We start from the raw sequence: 27,631 nt of genomic DNA, 5'->3' as shown, positions 1-27,631 counted from the left end.
ACAGATTTTGTGTACTTAAAATTAAAAAATAATATTTGATACAAATGATTTTCAGAGTAATAATAATAATAATGCATTTTATTTATAATGCCCTTTACATCGCAAGATCTCAAAGGGCTACAAGTAAAGAAGAAAATGCCATGCATTTTTTACATCTAAGAGGAAGGGCCATAGGTTCAGCTAAAAAGAAATGTCTTCAGAGTTCTTTTAAAACAGTCAATAGGTTGTGGTGCCCTCAGTGTGTCATGGAGGACGTTCCACAGGCAAAGTGTTTAAATGACCGTTAAACCTGATGTTGGTACTTGGAGAGTGAATAATTTTTTGAGGCGGTACTTCATGCGTGATGAATGTTCATTAATTAAAAGGCGTTTCCACTCCCATTCTGGATGACTGAATTGCAACAGGGCTGGAAACACTTCAACTGGGGTTGCTAGCATTTTCAAATTAAGAATTAAACATCAACGCATGAATGAGTCTTACAAGTTCCACCATCTGCTTTTTCATTCCGTTTTGAATGCCAAGCTGCAACGGTGGCACAATTTAACCACCAGCACCAAACTGGCAGCTTATAAACACATATACAGTATACAGTACACTCCTTTTTGCAAGCATAGCCCTCAGAAAGCCTGAGTGGACGCCATTGTTAAAATGACTGTGATGTAACCCACCCAGGGAGCTTGCTTGGCTGTGCGTGAGTGTGTTATCCAGGTGGAACTCAGCGGTTGCATCAGTCGCTTGTGACTGCAAACTTACCGGTCTTGTTATTAGAAACCAGACATGAGCTGGAACAGGTGTGCGGGAGGGCTGGCTGAGCAATCGACAGCTGAGTCGGTCTGCGTTGACGTCGTCTGTGCGTGGCTTTATATTTATGTACATTTGGGGATATTGCGACATCATGAAGCAGGGGTTCAAAATGTCAAACAGTGTTTGCACTACCAGTGATTACAAGGTGCATAGTTTGGCCGTTTTATGCTTGCATGCACGCGTATGCGCAACCTCAACAATTTTTTTTTTATTCACTTGTAAAATATAATAAGGCACACAGCATCTTCCAGTAAGTAAAGCTCCGAGGCTTTTTCGCATAAACCATATTTATTATAACTATACTTATAACTACAACTATGTCTCTGTTGGGAATTCACACTGAATAAGCAAAATGCAATGACAAGACCGAATGCACCAGCGGCATGATCTGTCTGCACGACCTACATATAAATTACACAGATTATAGAGTAGTGGGACTGGCTGTACTGTAAATCTGCATGTGAGTGAGAATATTTGTGTCTGCGTGTATGTTCTTTAATGTGTTAATGCTGATACCAGGGGATTCCTATGCTTGCACTTAGGTATGTTTCTCTTTCCAAGTGGTTTCCTATTCGTATTGGCATTGAAATAATCAGTTGTTGTTATTCAAAGGCCAAGTGCTAATCACGTTACTCTTTGATTCTATGATCCTCCCTGATCTGTTTAAATATACAGCAGACCTGCCCAGACCTGGTTAGCGCTCCTCTAATCATCGCCCTGATCTCATCCTCAATGTATGTGTGTGCGTGCGTGAGTATTTGTGCGTTTGTGAAGCTCTCCTTCTGCCTCTTCACATCTGTATCTTTATTGCAGCTTTTTCATTCATTCATTCATTGTTTCATTCTTGGCTTTGAATGTTTATGCTATAAAGCTGACTTAATGAAGTCTGTGTAAGTTAGTATGTGGTCAGAGTGTGTTCGCGTCTTAGTCTATAAACATGATGCACTCTTCTTGCTGACTCATCTCAAAGCAGAGCTGGTGAAGATGCTTTTGCGTAGCACATACATGTAGGTGCACATACTCAACCCGAGTAATGGTATTCCCTTTTCTTAGCTTGAGGCATTTCTCAAAATGACACTTTTACAATGCATTAAGAATTTTCGTGCCATGCATTCTTTACTATTTGCCGCTAGGTAGGCGAAATGTGGAATTTTTAGCATGTGGAATTTCGAAGCTTATTGTTAGGTTATAATATTAAAGGTACATTTTTTATAATAATGAATTTCAGCACAACGCAGGGGTCAGCAACATTGTGTCCACTGGCACTAGGTAGCTCCTAGGACCACATGCGTAGCTGCAATATTTTTAAGATGATAATGATAATAATTTGCCCAATTAATTGATTTTTTCAATAATTCAGAGGGATTGTCCCACGCTGTTGTCATATTCATGTATGAAATATGATGACATCCGCAGAGCTCACAATCTGTCTAGGGGATGGATTTCCGCTTCAGTAGATGGTGCTAACTTTAGTGTAGCATTGCTAGCATGCTTCACATTTCGACAATTAAACAATAAAAAACGGATAAGCTTGACCTCCACTCTTTTTCCTCCAAACAATATCCTCTTTGGACCGGTCCCGGTACACGAAGCTCGCCGTGTTGTACAGCTCCGGATGTGGATCTGCAAACCGCGACGATTAAGCTATCCTCTAATGCTATGCTATATGTTTGGCACACAATCGCTTCCTGTGTTTTGTCTGTGTGACGTATTTGGCGACGTGGACTATCACGACACCGATTAGCTATTGCTGACGCGATGGCGTCAAAAGTTCAACTCGGCCAACGGCGATGAAATGGGCGAAGTAGAGAAATGCTCGCCGGAAATGTCCCAATCGCGCCGCCCGGCACGCTATCGCGCCGCCGGAAACGCCTCGCCCACTGTTGGTCTAAACGTAGCATTAGACCTGACTTTAGGTAGTCTAAAATCTAGTCTACTTTTGGTCACCAAACTGCCAGATGTGTCAGGGCTGTGCAATTGAATACGCTGGAACACCTATCGAAGGGTAGTGTGGTCTATCAAATTTAGAAACACACTAAATGAAGATGTGCCCGTTTTCATACAGAGTGCATGGACAACTGTCTATGAAAATAGGGTTCCAAGTCTTTATTAACCTTTAAATTAAACAACTTCTGGAGCAGCCGATTTAGAAAGTTAACGGAATTTTGTTCTGCGTCAGTTGTTGGGAGCACCTGTAACTGTAAGTAACACCAAATGGTTGTAGCTGTGATTGGCAAAGTGTGGGTTGAATGTTAGTGTGCACGTGGGTAGCCTTTACTCTGACGGGAAAGCAGACAATTGCACAGCCAAGGAAAAGAGTCAAACCGAGGCTTATCCTGGCCAAAGGAAAGTCCACAGATGTTGTCTCCAGTCTCTGTCGATGCACACTAAGCTTGCACTAGGCAAAGACCTCTAGCCTGTGATCCGGTGACCACATTGGTTACATAATTGTCTGGGATGTTTTTCATACTGTGGGACACAGATAACCGATCTGTCCCTTTACCTCAAACCACTTTTTAAACTCAACAAGGATCAAATCGTCAGGACAGTGTTGTCTAGGAAATTGGTGAACATGCGGCTATACATTTGTATGCGTGTTGTTCTGTATGTCACGATGGCTTCTGGAAATAAGTGTGGTGGCCTCCCATCCCACCACATGTCGGCTGTGGCTCGACTGTGGTCCACCGCCAGGTCCTACAATTGGATCTCTGAGAACACGCTTGGGATCTGGGAGCCTGGACCAGTCCTTTCATCATCTATGTGCAAACACGTGCAATTTTAGCATAGGTCTGTGTGCTTCTGTAATGGCACCACACTAGGTTACACTCTTCAAGCATGATATTTTAGGTCTTCCTGGCTCCATGTCAATAGTTTTCAGTGTATTTCCAAGCTACAGTCATATGACCTATGTGAGCGACACAGTTTAGAGAACAGGAAAGGCTAGAGAGGAATGGGGAGCGAGCAAAAGCAAGGAGGGTAATTGAAGGGTTCAGGGTAATACTTAGACCAAGGATTGCTGTTTCAACGTGTTTACATAACCTCCTTGAACTTAATATTTTGTCCTACTCTGGAATGAGCGTAGGTCACTATGGATCTGAATAAAGAATAATAGAGGGCATGCAAAAGTGATTTGTTGCTCCTCTCTTTCAATAACAAAGATGTGTAAGGAGTTTTGATTGGGTGTCGATGGAGAATGAGATTAAATCTCAGTTTCAAGACAAGAATCCTCTTGGTTAAGACCTGAACATTTTACTGTCACTCCTCTCTGCTGCCAATATCATGTTCAACATTTGTCTTTTAGAAGGCGAGCAGTTAGTATTGACCGCATCACATCCCAAAGCATTCATTGAGTATGTTATGCTTGAGTTGATGTAAAATGCAGGGAGTCTCCCTCGGCAGTTTTGGGAGGAAAAAAAACCCCAGCAATTGCATCACAAGCTTTACTTCCTTGGTGTCCGACCGAGCTTCCTCTATTTATTTATGCAGGTTTACAGCAAGGATCCACCCGAGCCTTTGCTTATCCTATACAGTGATACAATGAAACTTAGAAGCGAGAGCTGCTGTATAATAAAAGCACCAGCTTTGGGTTGTATGCTTATTTGCTTTTCAAGATCACTATCTCAATCTTGACATTTTTGCTTTAGATGTGGAGCCCGATTCAGGATGTGCACAGCATGAAGACCACAGACAACCGGTCTCTGTACGCAGTATTAAAATAAACCTACCAACACATTTGTAGTTTAATAATTATTATGTTGTGTCTTTTCCATGTCAGGCTGGGTATATGATGGTTGGGAGAAATCTATGAGACACTCTTTTCTTTCGTTCTGTTATTTATTTATTTATTTAACCAGGGTTTTCCAACTGCATTTGGACAGAGGGTGGTTTATATAGCCTAATTTAACACTAAAATCTAAATAAAACACTACTATTTGACTGTAGTGCACACAATTGTTTAGTATTTATTTAGCTGTGATTTACAATATTCTTTAATCTCATGTTTTTTTTTCTTCATATAAACACATTGAATTGTTTGAATTGTTCTTGGAATGCTTCTGTATATCTTGTTGTGTGTGATAAATATTGTCAATAGTTGGACCTTATAGTTTAGTTTAGGATAAATGTTCGAAAGCACTCGCTGTGTCATTAATCTGCATACATACACACAAGGCCACCTGGTCCCACTCTGTGTTTGGGTCTCTGTATCTCGCTTCCCCGCCTGGAATGCACTGGTGGCCCGTCTGGTCCTGCTCATCTCTGGGAGCAGTCAGCCACCTCTCCTCGTCCCTACTCCCACTCTAAACATTTGGCTACTTTTGGCAGATTTGTTGATTTTTGTCCCCTTATGTTTTCCCTCTTGTTGCTGTAAAACTGATGCATACCCTTTCAATTAGACCAGTCGGTCAGAGAACCAGTGAGGGAGTGGGAGTGAGCAGAGTAAGTGGGTTGTATATTTTATTAGTGAAGTGAAAACACACACAAACTGGCCCAGTTCTGGGGGAACCATCTGTTGTCATGGCTTGTACTTGGGAGCTAACATTCTAGCATTCTTTCCTGAAGCTCAGGATTACTAAGTAATTATACAGTGTGTATATATCACAGCCAAAATCTGCTGTTAACGAGCGAGAATCCCAAATCAACTCGAATCGATTACTTATTGTACTTTCCCAAAAAAACGCTTCAAAGTCCAAAACATGAAAAATCAAATTTTATCAGAATTTTAAATGGTAAATTGCATTTATATAGCACTTCATCTTCCTCATATGTTTACAAATTCATAGTCACTTAAATATCAGAGTGTAGCCTACACTAACCCATTAATGCAGCCACCCACAAAAAGGTTTTCCTTCTCAGTTTAAAATAACTTATTTCAACATCCTGCATTTTGTGCTAAACCCTGGCCAACGGCAGAACAAAGAATGTTGTTTGTTTTCTCTTTGGTCCCATTTTAAATCCTTCTCTGTTGTGTTGTACAAACTTGTAGCCTCGTCCTAGCTAACACTAAGCTACAAATAGTTTGTCTCTCAAGTCTGGCCAGCGCCAACTCCCTTGTGTTTGTCTCTAGGACGGTGTAAGAGGCTAACAGCGAGACGGCAGTCAAATATTTCATTTGCTAGTATGGTGTTAACCAGCCAAAAATTCCTATAAACATAGACCATACACAGGAGGGCAGATGGGACATCCCATCCAAGCATTACTTTCTGACGTGCGTTTGCAACGTTCAATTCGCTACAGAAGTTGAGTCATGACTGAGCTTAGAGCTAAAGAGGGTTAAACTTTCTTTTTAGTAATCATGGCAACCAAATCAATAATGCTTTTATTAATGGAAATCTACATCCTTTCTATACTTCCTTTTGACAATAAATAAGTCTATACATAATAGTCAACCCTGTCCCTTTTCATGTCCTCTGCTTGCGTTCACCAGAGGCAGACTGATTAGTTAGCCCTTCCCCCAACCGACCATTACACCACAACCTGCCCATGCCGCAGCTTCACACACTTGCAATTACGAAATGGCCATAAAATCCCCATGGAATGTCTCAGCAGAGCTGGACAGTTTAGCAGTGGATAGTCTTGATCACAAACTGGAGGAGCTTATAATGAACGGTCTGGGAACTGATATTAGTAGGCTCCCCGTGATCTTGCTGAAGGAATATATCACACTTTCATGGAAGACATGAAAGCCCAAACATACGCACAGACAGCCTAAAGTGTGCTGTTTTCAGGGGCAATATATATGGTTCCCTGGGGCATCCCATGAACGCATCTGTTTCTGTCCGGCTGACTCTCCACACATAATTTCAAGAAAGTCATAACACAAATTATAAACACATCTCCCGCAAGTGTGACGCCAAGGAATAACAACGTAAAGTGTGCTGAGCTGATTTAGGAGAGACAAACTCTTAAATCTTTACCTTCTTTCTTTCCCTCCTCTACTTTTTTTCTACCCTTTCTCTCATGAAGCTCAGATGCATTTGGATAAATCAATAACCTTTTCCTTTTGAGTAGCATTTTTTTCGGTGTGTTTTTGATTAGCTATGCCTTATCCATCCACCAATATCCTGTATATTTGAATCGATTACAATTTTAAGTTTGGCTCTTTCTTTACCCTTATTTTTTCCAGAGGTGGATCTGACCAGCTAGTGTGTGATTTGTTCCACAGCCAGAATCTCTTCATCTAAGTCCCGTCTCCTCATTTGTCATCCTTTTGTCCTCAATACCACCCCAGACTCACATCTCCCTTCCCCCCTTTTTCTTTACCTTGTCTGTATTTTCTTTCCATTTCTGACCTCTTCGACTCCTTTTCCTTTCACCTCCCGTCACTCGCTCATGTACTCTAACCATCCATCTCCAACCGATGTAGAGCCGAGGGTCTCAATATGTCCTGGGCCCATTTGGGTTCAATTGGAATCACATGTTTTACTTGAACTATGATATCCAACCCCTTTATAAATAAGATGTCAGTCCAAACTACAGTATCTGCTGGCCATTTTGGAGATTAAGGTGTGCTCTTAAAACCAACATGTGATATGTACATAGACACACAACTTTTCATAGGACCACCACGTTTATTCTTTTACAAAAAACTGTTATGTAGTAGACAAAAAAAAAAAACCTTCTGTAACTGTGAAGCCTCTGCAACAAGATTGATCTACTCTCTTATTACAGTGCCTTATGACTTCTGAGTGCACAGGGTCTGACTTTTATGAAGATCGATCATGCGCTTGTCATCACAACATTTCATTGTCACCCTTTCCACCGGACGGGAAATGAAGATAATCCTTTGTTATGCAATGACACTCCAAGTGTAAGTTAAAAAGGGAGTGAGACCAGAGGCTAGGAAAGCAAACTTTGTAAAAAGTGCAAGCATTTGTCTTGTGTGTGTGTTTTGGCCTCATAATGAATCCTGTTGTGTTACATTGGAGGCCAAATGGTCACTCAAATTAGTTTGATTCAAAGGGCCAATCATCACACTGACGCATGCTATGCATTCACTGGACACCCATTCATTGATTGAGGATGCGGGAGACAGAGTTTATTGGCTGGCTAATCATAATAATGATCCTTTTTATTGTTTTAGGAAGACATCAGTCAGCAAAACCCTACAGTACTACTCAGAGTTCACCCCACGGGGAGACAGCGCTGTAATCTGCTGGATTCATTTACAAACTTGAGGGGACGGGGCAGACATTGATTCTGGGGACCGTCTCTGAGGATCCAAAGGGTCAATCAATAATGAAACAAATGCAATTCTACGGAGAGTTAGCTTGCAATATAAGTGGGAGGAACCTGATGTGCTTGACTCTCTACAAGGTCCAGATGTGTTACACTCAAGCTGTTATGTACGAAGTATGACATCATGATTTTTTTTTCCTCTTGTAATGAATCAATCTTTAACGGGTTAAAAAAAATGTTTGCTTACAAGCAAGTGAAAAGACATCTTGAGCTATCGCTGTGTAGCAATATTTGATAATTTGACTCAGAGGGGGTCAGAGAGATGGATCTCTGGTTTGGAGATGAGTTCTCAGATAAGATAAACTTATCGTTCAAAAATACTAACTCTTTTACCTCACTATTTTGCCCTCACCACGCAAGTCTCGTGGCTGGATGGCTAGGTTGGGTTTGGTGAGAAAACCTCCCAAATGTTGAGCTATTATATTATTTGTAAATAAGCCCTGCAAACCCTTTCAGGGACAGTGGTCATTGCACTGGGTAGCTATTTGAAAGTTGCTTTTTATATAAATGAATCTTAATTTTTTATTATTTTTTTTTTTTTAAATCCTTATTGTCCATATTGTGCTTGAATGCAGAAAATACAGAAAATGATGAGCTAGATGAGATGGAAGTACTTGGGTGGGAAGCTGAGTTGGAGAGTTTGAATCTGGCAGTGTATTGTCAAGATGGTCCCATCTTAATGTATTTTGAAGTTGTTGGCCATGTTCATGATTGTGGACTCACTGTGATGCCTTCTTGAATCATTTAGTGCATTCCTCTTTTTTTCAGTTTCAGAAGCTAGTCCTCCATCACAGCAGTTAGTAAGCTAAGCACACACTAGACTCATGGTTTCTATGCTTTGCTCAAGGGTTAGTTCTTTTCACCAATTTGTTGTTAGAGGATGTAGGTAGGATTTATTGTTTTAGCTCTCATCAGTTGTTCATTAAAAAAAAAACAAGGTTAAAAAGTGAATGGCGTATAAGCTTGTCTTGTAAATATAGTAAATTGCTAAAAAAATATATATATATATATATATATATCCCGCCAGTTACTTTTCGTTTTGTCAATCTGGAGCACTGAAAATCTAAAGTTATGTCCAGTACACTCCACCAGTCCATGTTGTCTACCATTTAAGTAACAAATAGTGTCTAGACATTGAGTTACTTGTATTTACTCAGAAATTTTCAGACTGTAAAAGTTTAATGACACCGCCCCTAATATTGAAATATCGTCTGGTGCTGCTCGCTGGGTTGGGTTGAAAGCACATGCTATGTGATAGCGGTGCTATGCAAGTTTGTATGTTCAATTGTGCATGTGTTTGTGTGCGTTCCCATTACAGTGAGTATTAAAAGAAATAACAGTGAAGGTGTGTGGAGACGAAAAAGTGTCACGTCAGAGCTGCTGCGTGATTAATGGTGTGATTAGCTGCTCCGATCCACATGTCAGAACACACACCCATGCGCACACAAATACCGACCGGCACGAATAGGAGTAACCATGTGAGTGCACACAAACACACAGCGGCCTATTAATGGTCTTGAATGGGAGAATCCAGATGCGGTGCAAGGATAATTGTACTAAAAACACCAAATGTAGGGTCCCAGGCCAGCTAGACTTTAGTCGGGACTCGGTGTGTTTATTTTTGCAATTGAGTTATTACTGCAGGGACTTGAATCATGGAATAAAAACACTCCAATGCAGGTCAATTTTTAATTGAGCCCAAAGTGCAATTTGAATGTGCCCTCTCTCTTCCGCTTCCCCTAAACTCAACCCACACATTACCTTGCATTGACATGCTCCTGATTACCTCCGTCAAGGAGGTTATGGCTTCATCATCAACAGATGCTGTTTTTTTGTCTGTGAGCATATATAATTTAGAAGTATTACTTAGGTGTTGGATTGCAGGAAAATCCTCCATCGACCCCATTTATATAAACGCAACTAGAAAGAAAAAAAAGGAACTTGGACCCAGTTGCAGCAGACACCACATCCATCAGTAGAAGTTTCTTGTCAGAGCCCTGTCAGTCACATTTCTCAACTAATGTTCTTCTATTTGTTCAAATCTAATAAAGCATAACTCTTGATTACCGTAATTAATCAAGCCAGACTCCCTCCTGAATGTCCGGCTTCAGTGAAATGTCTAGAAGGCACAGGAACCCCCCCCCCTTTTTATTTTATTTTATTAACTGAGAATCCAATGTGAAACCTTTAGTTGATCTTAATTTAGCTTATTTTACAGTGTTGTAGCTCACCTTAGCTTATATTAATTTTGTCAAGTGAAGTTTATTTCTATAGCCCTCAATCACAAAAGAGTCTCAACGGCTTTGCGCGCCCTCAGTTCACACTGATTACTGATATTGCCTAGTCTAAATACTGAAATCGCGCAAGGCCAGGGTGCAATGGATGCCAAGTGGGAAACTTTCATCACATAGTATGGAGCTGTACAATGTTAGTTAAAACAGCATGATAGTCCATTTAATAAAATGAAGCCCCACAGCAACACCTTTGGGGAAGTGGTCAACGTCGGCTCTTGTCCTGGTCGGTCGGTGCAGAATCAGCTACAGTCACACTTTGATTATCACAGGAGATGAGTGGGGGAAGAGAGGAAATAAGCGACCGTAAAAACAGGCCAAAATCCAGATGTCAGGGTGAAAGGCAGGGCTAGAAAAAAATTGCAAATTAGCTGTAGTTTAATTAAATGTGAGAGTGTAAAAATAAATTTTAAGTGGAGATGTAAACATTTCTACAGAGGTAGCCGCTCACGGGTAGGGCATTGAAGAGTACAGGAGTCCGAATCGAGAATTTTGGACAGCTGTATACTTCCAACTTTTTGGTAAGAATTTTGGGAAGGCCCTCTTTCGTTCCAGCATGACTCTGCACAAAGCATTCGTGGATGAGTTTGTTATAGAAAAATAACAACAACTTGTGTGCCCTGACCGCAACCCCATCAAGCAAAGATTGAGACAGGCTCTGTCATCCAAGATCATTGTCCTCTAAACTCACCAAATACCACAGGCGCACTAAAATCTCGGATAAGGTCTTCCTAGAAAAGTGCAATGTTTAGAACGACCAAATTCTATGTTTTTTGTCCATCATTATTGATGGTGTGTTTGCCATTACTTTATTTAAAACAGTTTATTCTATAGGATAGTCATCGCCAATCTGTTAGGGATATGATTTCCCTCGGATAGCGGGTGTAGATTTGAATGTCTGGTTGCCTGCGTATGATTATGCTTGTTCCGTCTGCACCTGTGGACACTTACAGTATTTGCACAAATTTAGCAGGAGCCAGCAGTGACACAGGAAAGATGTCATTGCCCCCTCAGGCTACTCTATTAGGCTTCATTACATTATTACGTGAGCATGAGTCACACTCTGGTACCAGAGCACTTAGCAGACCACTTGAAAGATGTCTCTGGAATGGAGACGAGGAAGGATGTCTGCACATATATGGACTTGATAAATGTTTATTGGTATCACCTCTGAAATAAATATTCTCAGGCCGACTTTTTACTATGTTTGAACTGTGTCTTCCTCAGGCAGCAAGCTTTACTGGCAGCTATCAGTGAGAAGGATGCAAATATAGCCCTTCTGGAGTTGTCTCCCTCGAAGCGGAGGAAAGCCCAAGAGGAGGTGCTGGCTCTAAAGCGGGAGAAGGACCGGCTCATGCACCAACTCAAACAGCAGGTACAACCAGTACGCACAGCCCACCAAGTGGTGAAGAATGTGGCAGACATGCAGCCATTGTGGTCAAAATGGGTGACTGACATGTGAATGATGTGGAGCCTCGCCTTGTGGTCACAATTTAGGACATTGTGGCTTTGTAAATCAAAGCGGAACGACAAATTCAAACCTGCTGCAGATCGGCAGGCTTTGCCTGCAAAGCAGCCTCACAAGCAAACTTTGTACTTTCAAACTAAGAACAGGCAGAAGTTAATAATTTCTTGTAAACAGAATTGGCTCCTCCGCCTCAAACCGCATTTTTGTGCTCAGTCATCACATGACAAACCAAGCAGCGGCTGTGGTTCCACATTCAGGCAAAAGGCAAATGATCACTTAAGTTGATATGGCAGTACTGTTTTTTCAATTAGGTCTATGTAATACAGACCTGCATTTGACTCATGGGCGAGTCATTAGCAGATTGAGCGTCCTGTTTGATATCTTCTGGTGTAACAGATGTTAAATGTCACCACCTATTTCCCAGATTGACCTTTTTTTTTGTTCACTACAACCCAATGCCAGTCAAGGTATGTGGTTTATGAGGTTCTCGTCAAACCACATGGCCGACAAAACCAAAATGAACTCTTAACAATAATGATCCAATAGCAGGGAGTCTGACTGTGTCCTGAATCAGAGGGGTTTCTGGGAAACATGGTGCATTTCAAGTCAAAAGATGCAGCGGTAAATGCGCACCTACCTAAATGTTTGTATCTGCCTCGTAAACAATTGCCAGGCACTGCAGTAAAGGGATTTCAGGGAAATCTCATTATCTGTTTATCACCTTTGCATTCATCATGTTTTCCTGTTAGACACCCGGAGGATGCAGTTCTATCTTATGACGTGATTGGCTTTATTTGCAAGAATGTGATCGTGAAGAAGAACGATTGAATGAAGGCTTGTTAACAGAAGTGGTCATTTCGTCAACATTGACGGAAGGTCTGTCAATCTGTCAATGATGGACACCCATTTTGTTGACGATGAATGATTAAACAGAAATTTAGAAAGTCGACGGACTAACCCTGAGATTACACCACATGTGTGTGCGTTGCGGATCCGCTCCGCTCCGGCGGCGGAACCGATTCGTTTCCATTCTATCAGCTTCTTCAAATTACAACGACTGCAGATGCGCTGCAGAACACGGTTCGACTGCAGACGAGCCCCGTCGTGCCAGAGCCCACCGGACGAATAGACCTATTTTCTGTATTTGCCGGACGACGCATCCGTCAGCATCTGTCAAATGGCAAAGTAGCACAGAACACAGTGAGCGGGACAGGAAGACCGACGCCATTTCAAAATAAAAAATTCCGGTTACTTTTCAGAATGAAACATTCGCCACATCAAACATTTCGCAATCATGTCAGCAAAACATCATAATGGGCGGAGCCAGGCCTGCAGTCAACAGGCCAGGTGTTATATTCACAGTTTAACCACCAGCTAACATGGATGAGGAGAGATTTATAATGGAGGCGGAAAGCCACAAAATTATATATGACACGGCACATCCTTTTTTTTTTAAAAAAAAAAAAAAAAAAGGATGCTGCATGAAACGTCAGAGCAGAAGCTATGGGAGTGGACGGTGAGTTATTACTAACTTCAGTAAAAACTTTTACAATGCAAGTTGGACCGCAGTTGTGCGCAGCCGGTGAGTTTTGTCCATAGTATTGACGTGTCCGGAGCACGCAGTCAAGACGGAGCGGATCCGCAACGCACACGCATGTGGAAGTGGGTTTTTGTTTATCAATATAATTGTGACAGAGGCAGCCTTTCATCACACACATATGCTTTGATAAATGAACTTGTTTTGATACATGCCCTTGAGCTTTGCTCCCGACAGACCGATAAGGCATTGCCTTTCCTCCTCTGTCCAAGAATGACTGTTTTCAATTTCTTCAGTGTGTTGTCATTTTTTACCGTTTGGCGCTCTCTGGTCTCTTTGGGTCTTGCGTCACGTTGAGTGATGTCACAGACAGTCAAAACCGTTGGGTGTGTTTAGAGCTGTTCAAACTTAAGACACATCGTCTCCAAATGTGATGTCCAGACTACAAAAGAGTTTCAATCTGGATGGACTAAATTCGTATTTTGGCTGGTAGTCTGAACCAAGGCCTTAAAGCATGGGACCGAATCTATTGTTATATATGTTATGGAGGCTGTAGGGTAAATGGTTCCTAAGAATGGTTAATACAGTTTCCTGTCATGATCTCTCATGACATCTCCCAACATGACACACCTTTGCGTGCTTTCTTTGCACCCACTGAGATATGTGAAGGATAAGTTGCCCTCCTCAGATCATCAATAGCCACTGGTACAAAGAAACTGACCAGGAAATGCCAAAGAATTATGGGACCCTATGGAGAAAACGATCTGGAGAAACAGATTGATTTACAGATAGCTGTGCCCTGTCTGACCTCTCCATCAAGCATTTTTGGCGTATTGTGCGTGTGTGCGTGCATGTGTATCTGTGTGAGCAAGCAGTCTAAGATCAACCCTGCTTTCTTAGACATCCAGTTACCCTTTGAAGTTGAAAAACTCACATTAACTCACACACATGAAAAGTGTAATGTTTAGACTTCCTCAGGAGTCAGTCATGTCTCCTTGCGGGATTTCTCACAGTGGTCCCAACCTAGTGAAAGATGACTAAGTATCAGTGATGTTTTAATGTTGAGAAAAGATCAATTTGTTCTCATACTCATATCCGCCTTTTAGGTCTGAAAAACTTTAGCATCTACCCCCACATTTTGCTTGAAGCGGGGGTCACTGTGTCTTGATCAGTCCTACTGGGAAAGATGTGTAATGTTGGACAGGACTGCTTACTCACACAGACACATGCCTATAAACAGACCTGATTGAAGAAATGAAGAAAGTAATGTTAAAGACATTTTCAAGACTTCCCTCAGTCGTGTAGTTAATCTCAAATCTTTGTATGCATCCATGTTTTAAAGAAGTTGTCGGGTTCATAGTAATAATAATCATCATCGTCATAAAATCAATTTGTAATGCACTTTTCATTCATCAACATGATCTCAAAGTGCTACCGAGAAAAAAATAAAATAAATCATGTTCATAATTAAATGTCATAAGCATTTCTAAATAAAAAGGTTTTCAGACCTGATTTAAAAGAGCCCGGGCTCTGGGTGGCCCTGAACTAGGTCGGGATGCTGTTCCAGAGCCGGCTGCGTGGTGCGGTTAAGCTCAGATTTAGGCAGGTCTTCTTGACCCAAGCTTTGAGATATGTTTACAACAACAACTGCACTCTGATACACATACATAGACACACACACAGTGTACCTAAACAGTAGGGAAATCTGTTTTGGTAACATGTACAGTGGGGCCCAAAAAGTATTTAGTCAGTTACTGTTTGTACACTTTAAATGATGACAGAGATCTGTTATTTTTATCATTGGTACACTTCAATTGTGAGACAAAATGTGTGTGTGTGTGTGTGTGTGTGTGGGTCCTGAAAATTACCTTGAATCAAAAAGAAATGTATTGGTTGTGAAATGTGGAAGAGATAGTTTTCACAACAGCAAAACTTAAAATGTTTTGTTGAAACCTCCATCTTACAATTTGATCGAGGTTTGTTGTAACTTTGTGTTTACTTCATGACAAAAAAATCGAATCAGACATGTCATGATAGAATAGCAGGTAGGATTGTTCAGACTTGACGATGGAACGTTCCACTTCTATGATATGTATCGTTCCAAGGACACACACAACTAGTTCAACATAAGGAAAAAAATATTTTCGGCGTGCCTTGTGTTTTAGTACAGTATGGCGTGCGGTTGGCACTTGTCCTGTCTCGACAGGTGTCCGCTCTGTAAGTGTTCCCCCACCCAGTCACACCTGGCAGTGTCAACACCTGAGGTCAGGAATGACTGGCAATTTCAGTATAGTGTTTAACCATCCTGGTGTCCGTCTGAGGCCTCCTAACTCTAACCACGGTGTTGAGGTTCTTGTCTTATCTAAGTAGCTCTTCCTCATTTGAATGGCTAAGCTCTTTAATATGAGCCACATCCTCTCTTGTGATCCTGCCTGCCTCATTTCCTCAGTCATTAGGCACTCACTTCTTATCTCAGCGGCTGCGTCCCCAGGCTGTATCTACCTTGTATTTGTGGCGGCTGACCTTGGCTTATGGTCTTCTTCATCTAAGGTTGACTCTCATTTAAACAAATGTCACACCTTTTAGGATTACAGGCGTGCACATAACGTTCCCTCGAATCATTTTCAGCCTCAACACGTTTGTGCCTACAGGTTTGAAGTCCACCCTCAGGGAAAGTATTTGCAGCAGAGAAAATATAGTATAAAGCTGAACCTGTCGATATATCTGCACCCACTCCATCTATGTCTATCTCCTAGACAGCCGGCCTCACACAAGTCAGCCTATTGTCCGTCAGTGCAGTCTGTTATCTCTCTTTAGTGCATGCCAGAAATGTTAGTAGAATGACAGCCTTTTTCACATAAACACTTTCTTACACAAACACACAAAGAAAGCCATTTTTGGGCATCCAGAGCGACAAATATTTGAGTGTAATTTTCTAGTCTATGGAATCTAAAATGCGTGAGAACGTCTGCAGCCTCAGGCTACGTACAACGTTCACTAACTGTTCTTACTGTCATTTGTCTTATCCTTTTAAGTGGTACTCTGTGAAATGGATAATATTTGACAGACTTATGGTCTTTCCTTCAGACACTCCGACTTAGGCAATGTATCACTTGTCAAGTATTGTCAGCGCTCCTACTTTTAACATCTTTGAAGGATTTCAACATGTTCCACCCTGGAGAAGGCCCATCAGCAGACTAATAATAACCAAATTGTTTTGTTGTGTCGATTTTGGCAGACTCAGAGCCGAATGAAGATGATGGCCGATAACTACGAGGAAGATCGCATCCACCCTCAACATCATCCTCACCATTCCGTCCATTTGCACTCGGCAAATATACATCACAGAAGCCTCCCGAGAGGACCCCCGCATGCCAACCACCGATCCCCTCTGGACCAGGTCAGTTTTTGAATGTCCGCATCAATACACATCAGTGCCAAGTCCAGGTTTGATTACACAAAACATGCGATGGTCTCGTCAAACAAAACAAATTTGGGATTTGTGTAGTTGAAATCAAGAATCGTTCATGACATATTTTTCTCTGTCTGGTTATCATTAAGAGACAAGCCCGAGGCAAGACTTAGTGTGTCTGTTTGAAGATTACACTGTATTTCCTATCAACACCAACATTCAATACTTGAGCATTTGCATCACTTTATGTATTAATGTACACACAAATTGTAATGTTTTCTAGCCCCCCAAAAATTATACATTTTCATATATTCCTGTTCTGTTTATTTTTTTTTTTTTGGTGTGTACAGCATTCGATGACAAAATATTACTGAAGAATGGAGTAGAATATCACAAAGCCTTGACCTGGTATATAAGTGAATTTAAACAATGAAGATAATTCTATTCTGAATGACTGTTTGGCAGGTTATGATTAATACCGTACTTGGGGATTCCCACAAGCCAAAATACCCATGTCTGTTTTTATATGCGGTTTTAAATGTTTCCAAATTGATTAAATGGTTCTGGAACTGCTGTCTAAATTGGAGTGAAATATGCACAACGGATTGCCTGCAGCACACATTCATGTTTGAGCTATGGAATGAATTACAGTAGTGTATATGAATGTGTAAGATTTACATCATTTTGAATTGAAGTTATTAGGTGGTAAATATTATTATATTATTTAGCACAGATATCTATATGTACCTTTTAACCCTTGACAACAATGTTTAACACCTTTACAAAATCAAAATAAGTGAATGTACTGTATATTTAAATGGACACCGACTCCGATCACATTTGCTGTTGATAGTGTGCAAAAACAAAATGATCAAGTCTGTAATATACATTATTGGATGGTTTTATCGACAATTAAAATCCCATAGAATTAGGGATATAAGTATGAATGAGTGTTGATGAATTGTTTGATCCTTTTTTTAAATTTTAAATATGAGTTCTTAATTTGTCAGAGGAGCAGGTTAAACGAGGACTTATTTAACTTGATTAAAAGTAGGTTATTATTATTATTATACTATGTTGAAAACAGTATGTAGTACAATTAGTGAATATATTTGATAATGTCATCAACTTGCATTTTACAGTAGTCTTGTAGTCATTGTCTTCTATTCCCAAACCACGGTCACACAGCTTGTTATTTAGGCAAGTTGTTACCATTTAACACTTCCTCTTGTGTAAAGCACACACACTTTAAAAACAACAGAACGTCTTGACAGAGGTCAACCTATCACCACGTGGCTTTTCCTCATATCTGCTCTTTCACCCCAAGGTTACGACAAAGCCCCAAAGGAGCGTGTGGGTGTGTGTGCGTGTAGTGCTGAAGGGGTATGTCAGGTCACACAGTCTGAATGTCACTGAGACTGTTTTCCCTCCAAACACAAGACTCCGCACCACCTTTTATTTCTCTCTTTCATCTAGGTGATTAATTACTCTGTTTGTTTTTCTTCAATATGGTCTTCGACTCTTCCCCTCAATCTCTCCCCCCCCCCCCCCACCATCAAATTCTGGAGCAGATTAGCCATCGATTAGCTCATAAAACTCTCACATGCCTAGCATCCAGTCCAGGTGTTACACAAGACGTTTGAAAAACAAAAACTGATTTCAAAAAATTGTTTTGGCCCCTCTTTTGTGAGTGACAACATAAAATTGTGTCTCAGATTGTTTTCTGTAAGTGCAATCAGTTGTCCGTGTGCTTACAATAAATACCCATATTACACTTTGATTTGCCAAGGTGTACAGGTGAAATATAATTGATGGAGACAAGCACTGGAAGTGTGTTTATCCTCTTGAGATATAGCCCGGCTCGGTGCCTCAGCAGGAAGTGTGTGTGCTTTGACAGGCATATTCGTGTCCATGTTGTTCTCATTTAGCTGTGCCAGCTCCACTGCCAGACACTTGGCAGCAGGCCCTGGAGGAAATAGAAAACATTCTTCAAGTGTTTATCAAAATTTGAATTGTACAACCCTTTCTTTTAGGTTATTGCATCTTTATTCAGGCCTCAACATATTGCTTTCTTCAGATCTGTGAGAAATTACACATGGCACTCATGATTGTTTGTGTGCGAGAGTGTGTCTGACTGTGTGTTTAACCTGCCAGAATGAGTATATATAGGTCTGGTTTTGTTTAGAGGGTATGTCACAGCCAGTTGCCGCATGCTAACATTTAGCATCTTGGCTAGCTAGCACATTACATACAAAGGCAATTATAGTCACTGCCGAGTTGCGGCCCAGTGAGTTTACCAAGCTTGTCACAACGGCTCAACACAAAGAATGTCACAATGACTACGTTTACATGCAGTCACTATTCGGGTTCAGGTCAAAATTCTAGTTAAGGAAACAATCGGCATAACCCGCTTATGGACAACATTATTACGCAAAAAATAATAACGTAGTCGATTTCCTCCCTGCTGCAAAAGTGTGGTGGTTCATGTTATTTTTTTTACCTCTGCTTGAGTATTTCCGGAGGGTCGCATGCCAGATGCACATATACTGTGTATCTTTGTATCAATACACACTGTGACATTTTGGCCGTAGAGACAGAAAATCACATGAAAACACCGCAAACAGTCAAATCAATGTATTCAAGTGAGGCTTGTTTGGCGAGTGGAACGGCGTCGTGTATAAGTCCTTCCTGTGCTACAAAGACCAAGATTCCTTATGAATAGAAATAAGTGAAGAAAAAGTAGAAGAATAGAGCATTCCCACAAGGCAACCCAATCCCGATTCAATCAAGGTATTCCAAATATGTCAATTTGAATAAGAATTATTGTTACTATAGGTGTAACCCAGTGGTCTTATTTGGGTTTTTAGCCCAAATAAGAGCATATTCGGGTTTTTGTTTGTTATTGTTGTTTTGGCATTTACATGGCCTAAAAGGCTTATTGACTGCGTTTAAACGCATTCAATGTGCACAAGAGGCTTTTTAAAAAATGTTTTAGTTTGCAATAAAAGTGTGCTTTTGAAAACAGTTCACTGACTTCGATGTATCTCATTCTCCCCTGTTTATACCCAGGAGGATGAAGAGGGCATTTGGGCATGAAGTGGCGTCATCGTTGGAACATTTGTACAAAGTGAGTACCCAAACTTTTGTATCCTGTCCAAATGCATTCAGGATGCATTCATCTAGTCTAAACAATAGCCTACAGTAAGCTAGCGTAATCACTGGCCAGCAACGTTGATTCGACCACAGTAACCACACCGTTACCCAACTCTGACAAAGGGAGTGTAACAGCACCTTTCCCATTGCTTATGAATTTCCGTTGACTAAAGAGCACTCAGGGATTTATTGTAGCCTTTATGGTGAAGGTGCATGTGCTGGTTCTTTAAAGTGCTTTTCATTCACTGTCTGCATGGTTATATAGGCAACTGTGCGCTATTAGATTTAAATGCACTAAGCAGCCTAATGTGGGTGTACTAGGGTCCACGGGTGATAAAAACGACACAGTGACACAAACCAGAGATGGACAAGTCGGTCTCCCCCAAGACTTGCCTTTTTTCAGCCATAGTAAAATTTTACCGTACCACCCCACCCTGTTGTGTTTCCGTGTGTGTGGTAGTTAATTACAATACAACACTGAACAGTCATGATTTTTTTTTAAGACTGCAAGCTGAAAAAGCATAAAATGAAGAATGCAGAGTCATAAAGGGTAATTCCTGTTGTGGGAGTTTTATATCGAATCCCCCCCATGGACTCAAAATGCCTTTTAACACAGACCTGCCAAAAGAGGCCTGTGCTATGGGTTACTTGGCGCTAATGTGTGCGTTTAAAACAGAGTCAGGCGGAAAGGAACATGGATGAAGAGATACACGGCTGCGAGGGGTGGACATGTTTTTATGTGTCAAGTAAAGCAAATAGCAGGCGGCTTCGTACACTCATAGTTTCCAATGAATGCCATTAATTCCCGCCAATAATCCACAGGTGGACCATCACAAACGGATTGTCTTTCTAACCGCAGTGATTTAGTCATTATGCACTTTGCCCTGATGGTGCTTTAGGGATTACAAGTCTGTTAGTGTGTTGGAGCAAATGGTTTGTCTTTCCACAGTGTAGCCACGATAGGTTTAGTTGCGTGTGTATTTGTGCGCGAGAGCATTACCAAGCACGACGTATAGTACCCACGCAGTCTACATAGCCTGTAATGTAGTCCATGTGTGCCGCAAAGGCAGCAGTGTCAGGATTCCCCGTCAGGAACGACCACACTGCTCCAATTCTCCCTCTTTCCATCTCTCCATCTTTTTTCCATCCTTTCTTTCCACCTCCATTTTTTCCTTTGGCTGCTCTCTAATATATATATTCCTTCAAGGTAAACCTAGGACTCTGGGTCTTGGCTAAGCTCGCCGTTTTTTTTTTTTTTTATCTTGAATCAGATATGCCGGTGGTGAGTGTGTGTGCATTAACGTGTGTGTGTATTGCTTCTTCTTATCCCGATCTAATACAATAAGCCAGGCACATTAGCCTTTAGCGCAGAGTGGTGTTGTGGCTAGCAATATCAGTGCAGTTCATCTATCCGCTGCTGTTGTTCTGGCAGTGTGCAATGCGAGCACGGCTAAAGTGCGTTAGCCACCCTTTATGGAAGAACAGATGGGAGCTATTTAGTGGTGTGTAGCTACAGCGCAATAAGGCCAGACCTAATCCCCATATCCTGTCCCTGAGTGAGCCCTCCCTAATATGAACAAACAAAGATGACAGCGTAGATAGCCAAATAGACAGAGAAATAGCCAGCGATCTGCGTGTCTGTGCGGACGTCACAGTGTTTGCAGCAGGCGTTCGTGCTTTCTTTGACAGACGCTCCCTTGACTCCCAATGTGAGGTCAAGCTTTATATTCCACATAAAGTGAGCTTTGAGATTGGAATTGGCAAAGTTGTTTAACTTTTGAGCATCCAGGTATAGATGTGGATGTTTGTCAGAACACTGGATGCTGATTGGCTCGTTGCTTGCGTATGCCTTGCTGGTGATTACAGAGGTTTTGTTTACCCTCCTGGCCTCAAAGACACCCCCTGCTCTAATGAAATAAGAATGCCCTTTTGGGCAGAGAGCGCACCAGAGGAGGGGTGGAGGAAAAAGTGAAGGAGAACTCGGGGCCAAAAAGTGAAGCATGGTGGGGGAAGAGGTTCTCTGGAAACATTATGCCTTTATCCCACCGTGAATTTGTTTGTACTGAATGGAGAGAAAAGAAGCTGAGGGGCTTTTCTAGTGGGGACAGGTTTGTTCCGGCTAAAACAAGTCAAAAAAAGTTTAGCCACGCTGTTTTTATGAATGCGGCATTTGTGTGTCCACATTATGTACATCTGTAATTATTCCACTCGTTTGTGTGTGTATAGAAGGAGGCTGCAAAGCACATTCAAGAGACTGTCAGTGCTGTTTAATATTCTGGAATGCACATTAGTTGCTGTCAAGGAAATTGTTTTGCTTGCTTTAAGTCTGAATCTGATTGGTTCGACACAAGGCCAAGGGCGCCTGTTAAACAAAACTGGCCTGAAGTTCACCGAATCGTATTATAATTAAATAGTGTCTAGAGTAGGTGTTATTTTGTAGAGTTGATCACCTAGTGTTAGATTAACTCTGTATTTAACATCAAAAGGGTTGTTTGAACTATATTTAGTAGTATGGACAATTATAGACACTTTTTAAGTCTTACATTTAACTCTGAAGGTGTTGAATAAACGCTGTCAATTTTGTTGTGTGCCTTTGACTTGGAAACATTTACCTCCGAGTAAATGTTTTAAGCTGAAGGGGGGAAGCTGGTTAGATTGTACCTTGCAAGACAGAAATTGTATGGATATTATTGGTAATATGGTTGGCAAAATGCTTGAGAAAACCTGGTCTAATTTCCACCAAGTGAGGCGCCTTTTTCACATCAGTCAGCTTGGCACATGGCAGTGCTGCTTGCTGAAGATGGCATGCGGTGATGTTGTATATAGCAAGAAAGTGTTTGGTGGTCGAATAAATGTTGGATGCTTTACAGCCCTGGATAGTTCCAATCCCTACCGCGGCCACAAGTATAAGTATGAGTGACATGTTTTTAACAAAATAGCATATTTGCAAGACCATTGCTCATTTTCAGTTTCCAAGAATTACTCTTGAGTTATCTTAACCATGACAATCGGTCACATAGCCTTAAAAGTAAGTAATAACTTAAAAGCAAGCCAAGTTTTCCACATATTTCTGAAGACGATTTTTCTTTGTGTAGAGGGCCAAATATGTCTAATTAGAACACAATTGGAAGCATTGGTCACATCCATTTTCAATTGTCAATTCAAAGGACAACAGGTTCAATGAGCTGTCATGCCAGGAACATCCTTATGTGAGTCAGGAGTTTTTCCGACACTAGAACAGATATGGACCCTTTCATCAGCTATTTTCTTGAGACAACTTAAATACTCTCTTAATGAAATTTTATTTTATTATATTATATTCGCAGAGAAAGTTTTACCAGACCAGAATAATTAGCTCATTTAACCTCGTAACTCTTAAAGGACAAGTGGTATGAAAAATGATTGGATTGCTTGTTGTTTTATTCTCTTATTCTCCACTTTGGCAAGACACACCAGCTCTACAGTATGTTCACAGATGTAAAAAAAAAAAAGAAAAAAAAAAGCGATGCATACCGGGAAACGCACACTATCCCCACTGTGAAACATGGAGGAGGCTCTGTTATGTTTGGGGCTGCTTTGCTTGAATCTGTGCAGGGTACAGTGACATCTCAAGATTATCAAGGTATTCCAGAGAGAAATGTGCTGCCCAGTGTCAGAATGCTTGATCTCAGTCGAAGGCCACGGGCAACAGGATAATGACCCAAAACACACTGCTTAAAATACTTGAGAGCAAAACATTGGAGTATTCTGAAATAGCCTTCTATGAACCTTGATCTAAATCCTGTTGGACATCGGTGGAAGGGGCAGAAACATGCCGTCTGGGGAAAGCAACCTTCAAACCTGACATTACTGGAGCAGTTTGCTCATGAAGAGTGGGCCAAAATACCCGTTGGGATGTCCAGAAGTTTCAAAGTTACAAAAATAGTTTGCGCGACAAAATACTCGTGTCAAGTTAAGGGTACCATCATTTTTTGTCCTGGCCTGTTTCATGAGTTAAATACATATTTTCTTGCGGGTAATATTGAGGTGTGGCTAAATGCACTTCGGATGCATTTGTGCGGACATGCTGGCAAGTATCTCTTTGGTGATCAGTGAACCGTTGACGGGGGTCAGACGAGGTGTCCAACCGAGACCATCCCTCATCCCGCTGTCAGCATCGTCAGTCTGTGAGGTCAAATGTCGTCCCACCACGTTGAACACGAGAGGAGTGAAATCAATAACTCAGCAACACCTGTATACTGACACTAAGTATTTTAATTGTACGTTGCTGCATTTTTCACCAACACAGCTAATACTGTACAGACATCTAATTATAACATCCTTGTCGCAACCATTTCGACTTTTGAATTATGAAAGTATATAATAAATACTTAAAAAAAAAAAAAATGATACCATTCACATGTGCCCATGGTATATTTACTTACTTCTAAGGTAGGTCCGTTAAAAGGAATAATAGAGAGGTCATTGCCATCGTTGCAAGTAGCAGACAAACATGAACCAGAGGTTGTTCTTCTTCTTCTTCTTCTTCTTCTTCAGGACAAGCAGACAGATAAGGAGCTTGTGAAGAAGGGTTGCGGCAACCTTACAAGACAGGCAGGTTTATTCCGGTTTGTGGCTTTTTTGAATTTCAGTAGAGAGTACAGTGGCTCACCGCATATACATGGTTCAGTAGTCACAAATCTAACTTTTCATGGAACCTACTCTGTTATTCACACAAAATCTCACCTGTTCACAATTTCCTGTAATGTGGCACACAATTCTGAAAATTCTTATTTTTTCAAAATACTGTTTACAAACTCAACTGATGTTGGGGCCACTGGTGATAAGAGTCTGGGACACATCAAGTATTCTACCAAAAAGGGTTCAAGTATTCAAAAAAAGGTACAACTAATCCAGTTGTCTTTTGGTTTTTAAAATCAATTTAGAACATAAACGGTTCTTCAGAAGGTGAACAAGATTGGTGACCCGGTCCCCTCTCTCATGTCCTGTTTTTCTTGAAACTGGCTATTCTCGTCGTCAACCTTTCTCTTCACGGCAGGTTTTGAAAAAGACATGATTGAGACAATTGAGATGTCTGGTTTACAGTATTTGTGATATTTATTGTATTTAATTGAGACAACAAAATGTTTTCTTATTTGGCTCACTATAGTTTCTTCAAACTAGGATTAAACACATCATCTAAACCTGTGGAATTCGTAACAACTTTGCGGTACATCGCTAAACCGTCCTGCGAGCAGAAATCCCCACCAGTACAGGCCCAGGGGTCTTGGCACAATCTCTTAACCGTTAACTCCTGCACTTAACTGTGCAGTCAAGTATTCATAGTTTTACGCCGGACTTAAACGCTTCAGTAATTTTTCTTATTCATCACAATTTTTAATATGTGTGCACAGCTAATGGGCCTCCACTGCATGTTCCGACACCCATTGTGTGTCAATGTTGCACCTCATCTCCACCCACAACACACTCATTACACACACTGAGACACGACCACACACAATACCTGCGATTATGCAGGGAGGAGGTGATTTATCACTCCCCAGTGATTAATCTCTGTTTTACATTCTTGTGCTCTTGAGACTGGATCTGTGCATGCTTCTGTGGGTCATTATTGGCGGAGGATAAACCAACCTTGCTTTCACACACCCATTTGTCTCGAATCAGTACCCTTTGTACTTTGTAACAGACCTTGACGTGTACATTGTGTCCAAAACTGGCAATACCCAACACGCTACCAATTCAGTCTCTAGATTGTTATATTCAATTTATACATTTGAGTTTGTCTATGTTTGATATTTCTGTTCCTGAAGATACATCATTGCGTGTGTAAATTAAATACAGTGGAGCCTCCATTTAATTGAACTAGAACCCGCATTCTACGGACAGAAAATCGTGTTTAGTCCACTGAAAACGCGCTAAAGTAGCTGAATTGGCCGCAGTTCGCCACAACACCAGTACACGGCCATCAACAGACAGAGACTTGCCAGGTATTTCCGGGTTGGGCTGCTCTCTTGTTATGGATAAACAGACTTGCAGTACAGACGCTCCCCAACTTACGAACGAGTTACGTTCCGAGCGATCGTTCGTAAGGTGAATTTGTTCGTAAGTTGCTTCAGTGCTATATTTTGTATTATAATTTATGTTTAAAGAGAATACGTACAGTACTGTACTACGTATGTTAGAGAGAGAGAGCGAGAGACACACACAGTTTGTACATGTACGTAATAAGATAAATAAAATGAAGTTTAACTTACTTTTGGAAGATGTACTCGATGCTTAAGGATTTGATGGAGGAGGAGGAGGAGGAAGAGGAGGATTTTATATCATGAGAGGTTCTTCGTCGTCGCTGGAATGGGCTTCAAAAGTTACTTCCTCCTCCGTAACTTCAATGTAGGAAGAAGTTGAGGGTCGCGGAGAAGAAGATGAGGGTTGATGAGTATCTTCCTTGGAGGATTTACTAGAAACTGGCCGAAAGAAGCGATCTAACTACGATTGCACAGTTTTCTTCTTTTTTCATCATAAATGATGTGGTAGCACTGTATGGCATCATTCAATTGATTTGCAACCTTTGTGCAACGTTCAATATTTGGGTCTTGCTGCTCGAAGAGTGCGATGGCTTCTTCATGGGGACAGGCGTTTCTTCCTCCTCCTCCTCGACACGTTGCTGAGCCTGGGTGAGCTCTCACAGCGCCAAGCGTCGGTATTAGCGGCGGAAAGAAGCACTACAGTACTCGGAAAAAGGTGCGCAATAAAAAATCTAACTTACAGCATCTCTTTCCGAACATTTTTTGACATGCGCACATGCGCGCAGACATGTTCGTATGTACCGTTGTTCGTAACTCGAATGTTCGTAAGTAGGGGAGCGTCTGTATACTAGAGCTGGCCAAAATTCGCCATTGTAGTGGCCATGTTGGCAGGGGAGACAGTCCCTACAAAGGTATGAGCAGAATAAAATGCACCTTTGTGGCAGCCATGTTGGCAGGGGAGACAATCCTTACAAATGTAATGGAAAGCATGAGCGTTAGAATGCAGCTCCAAAGTAGCATGTTGTATTGACCTATTAAGATTTTTACTGGTGCGAGCAGTGTACGTGTCTCAACCATACTATTTATGCTGCAATACAGAGATGTTTTCTGTAAAGCCCACAAGGGGGAAAAAAGTGGCTCATGAATGTGACCAGGTGTACTTTGATGTAATGTAAGGGATGACCCCTTCCCGCAATTAGTCTGTTAAATCAAAATTCCACTGTATTTCGACTGAACTTCTGAACGTCAGGTCTGTCTGGGCATGCCAGGAGTGATTCAGTCTGACTGTACAGCTGCCTCTCTCCTTCGTCTTTCTCTTCATGGTTTAATCTATCAGATCTCACCATTGTACTTTGAGGTGGCTTTTTGGCACTGAGTACAACCTTGCTGATATCCAATATTGATTAAATGGATTTTTGATTTTGTACTACGTGTGCATTTGTGTGTTCGTGTGTGGGGGAAAAAAGCTCAAGAAAGAGAAGTAGATTGAAAAATCCTGACCAGATTACAAGTGTGTTTTGTGAGTTTATGGAGATGGAAGCACACAAAAGCCCTTCCCTGAGGAGATCCTTGCACCTGTGGAGGCACTACTAGGAAAGCCGGTCTTTGTGTGTTTCTCTGTGTGTGCATGTTCATGGTGGGATGGCAGAATTTTTTTTTTGCAATGTGCAAAGAAGAATGCTCAGTGGGATGGCATGAGGGTCA

General features: G+C 41.3%; 1 protein-coding gene across 1 annotated transcript in view; it reads left to right on the top strand.

The window, feature by feature from the left end:
- The first annotated feature begins 16,587 nt into the window (after nucleotides 1–16,587).
- Nucleotides 16,588–27,631, top strand: part of wnt5a (wingless-type MMTV integration site family, member 5a) — a 65,659-nt gene continuing 54,615 nt past the window's right edge. Inside the window, exons 1-2 of the mRNA XM_077568069.1 lie at nucleotides 16,588–16,736; nucleotides 19,818–19,875. Coding sequence (XP_077424195.1) covers nucleotides 19,841–19,875 — 35 coding nt within the window. The 5' untranslated portion in view covers nucleotides 16,588–16,736; nucleotides 19,818–19,840. The remainder of the gene's footprint in view (nucleotides 16,737–19,817; nucleotides 19,876–27,631) is intronic.

Source organism: Vanacampus margaritifer, chromosome 1 (assembly GCF_051991255.1).
Source record: "Vanacampus margaritifer isolate UIUO_Vmar chromosome 1, RoL_Vmar_1.0, whole genome shotgun sequence".
In the NCBI taxonomy this organism is placed as follows: domain Eukaryota; kingdom Metazoa; phylum Chordata; class Actinopteri; order Syngnathiformes; family Syngnathidae; genus Vanacampus; species Vanacampus margaritifer.
Note: the sequence above shows the minus strand (reverse complement) of the source record. Positions and strands in the feature narration are given on the sequence as shown.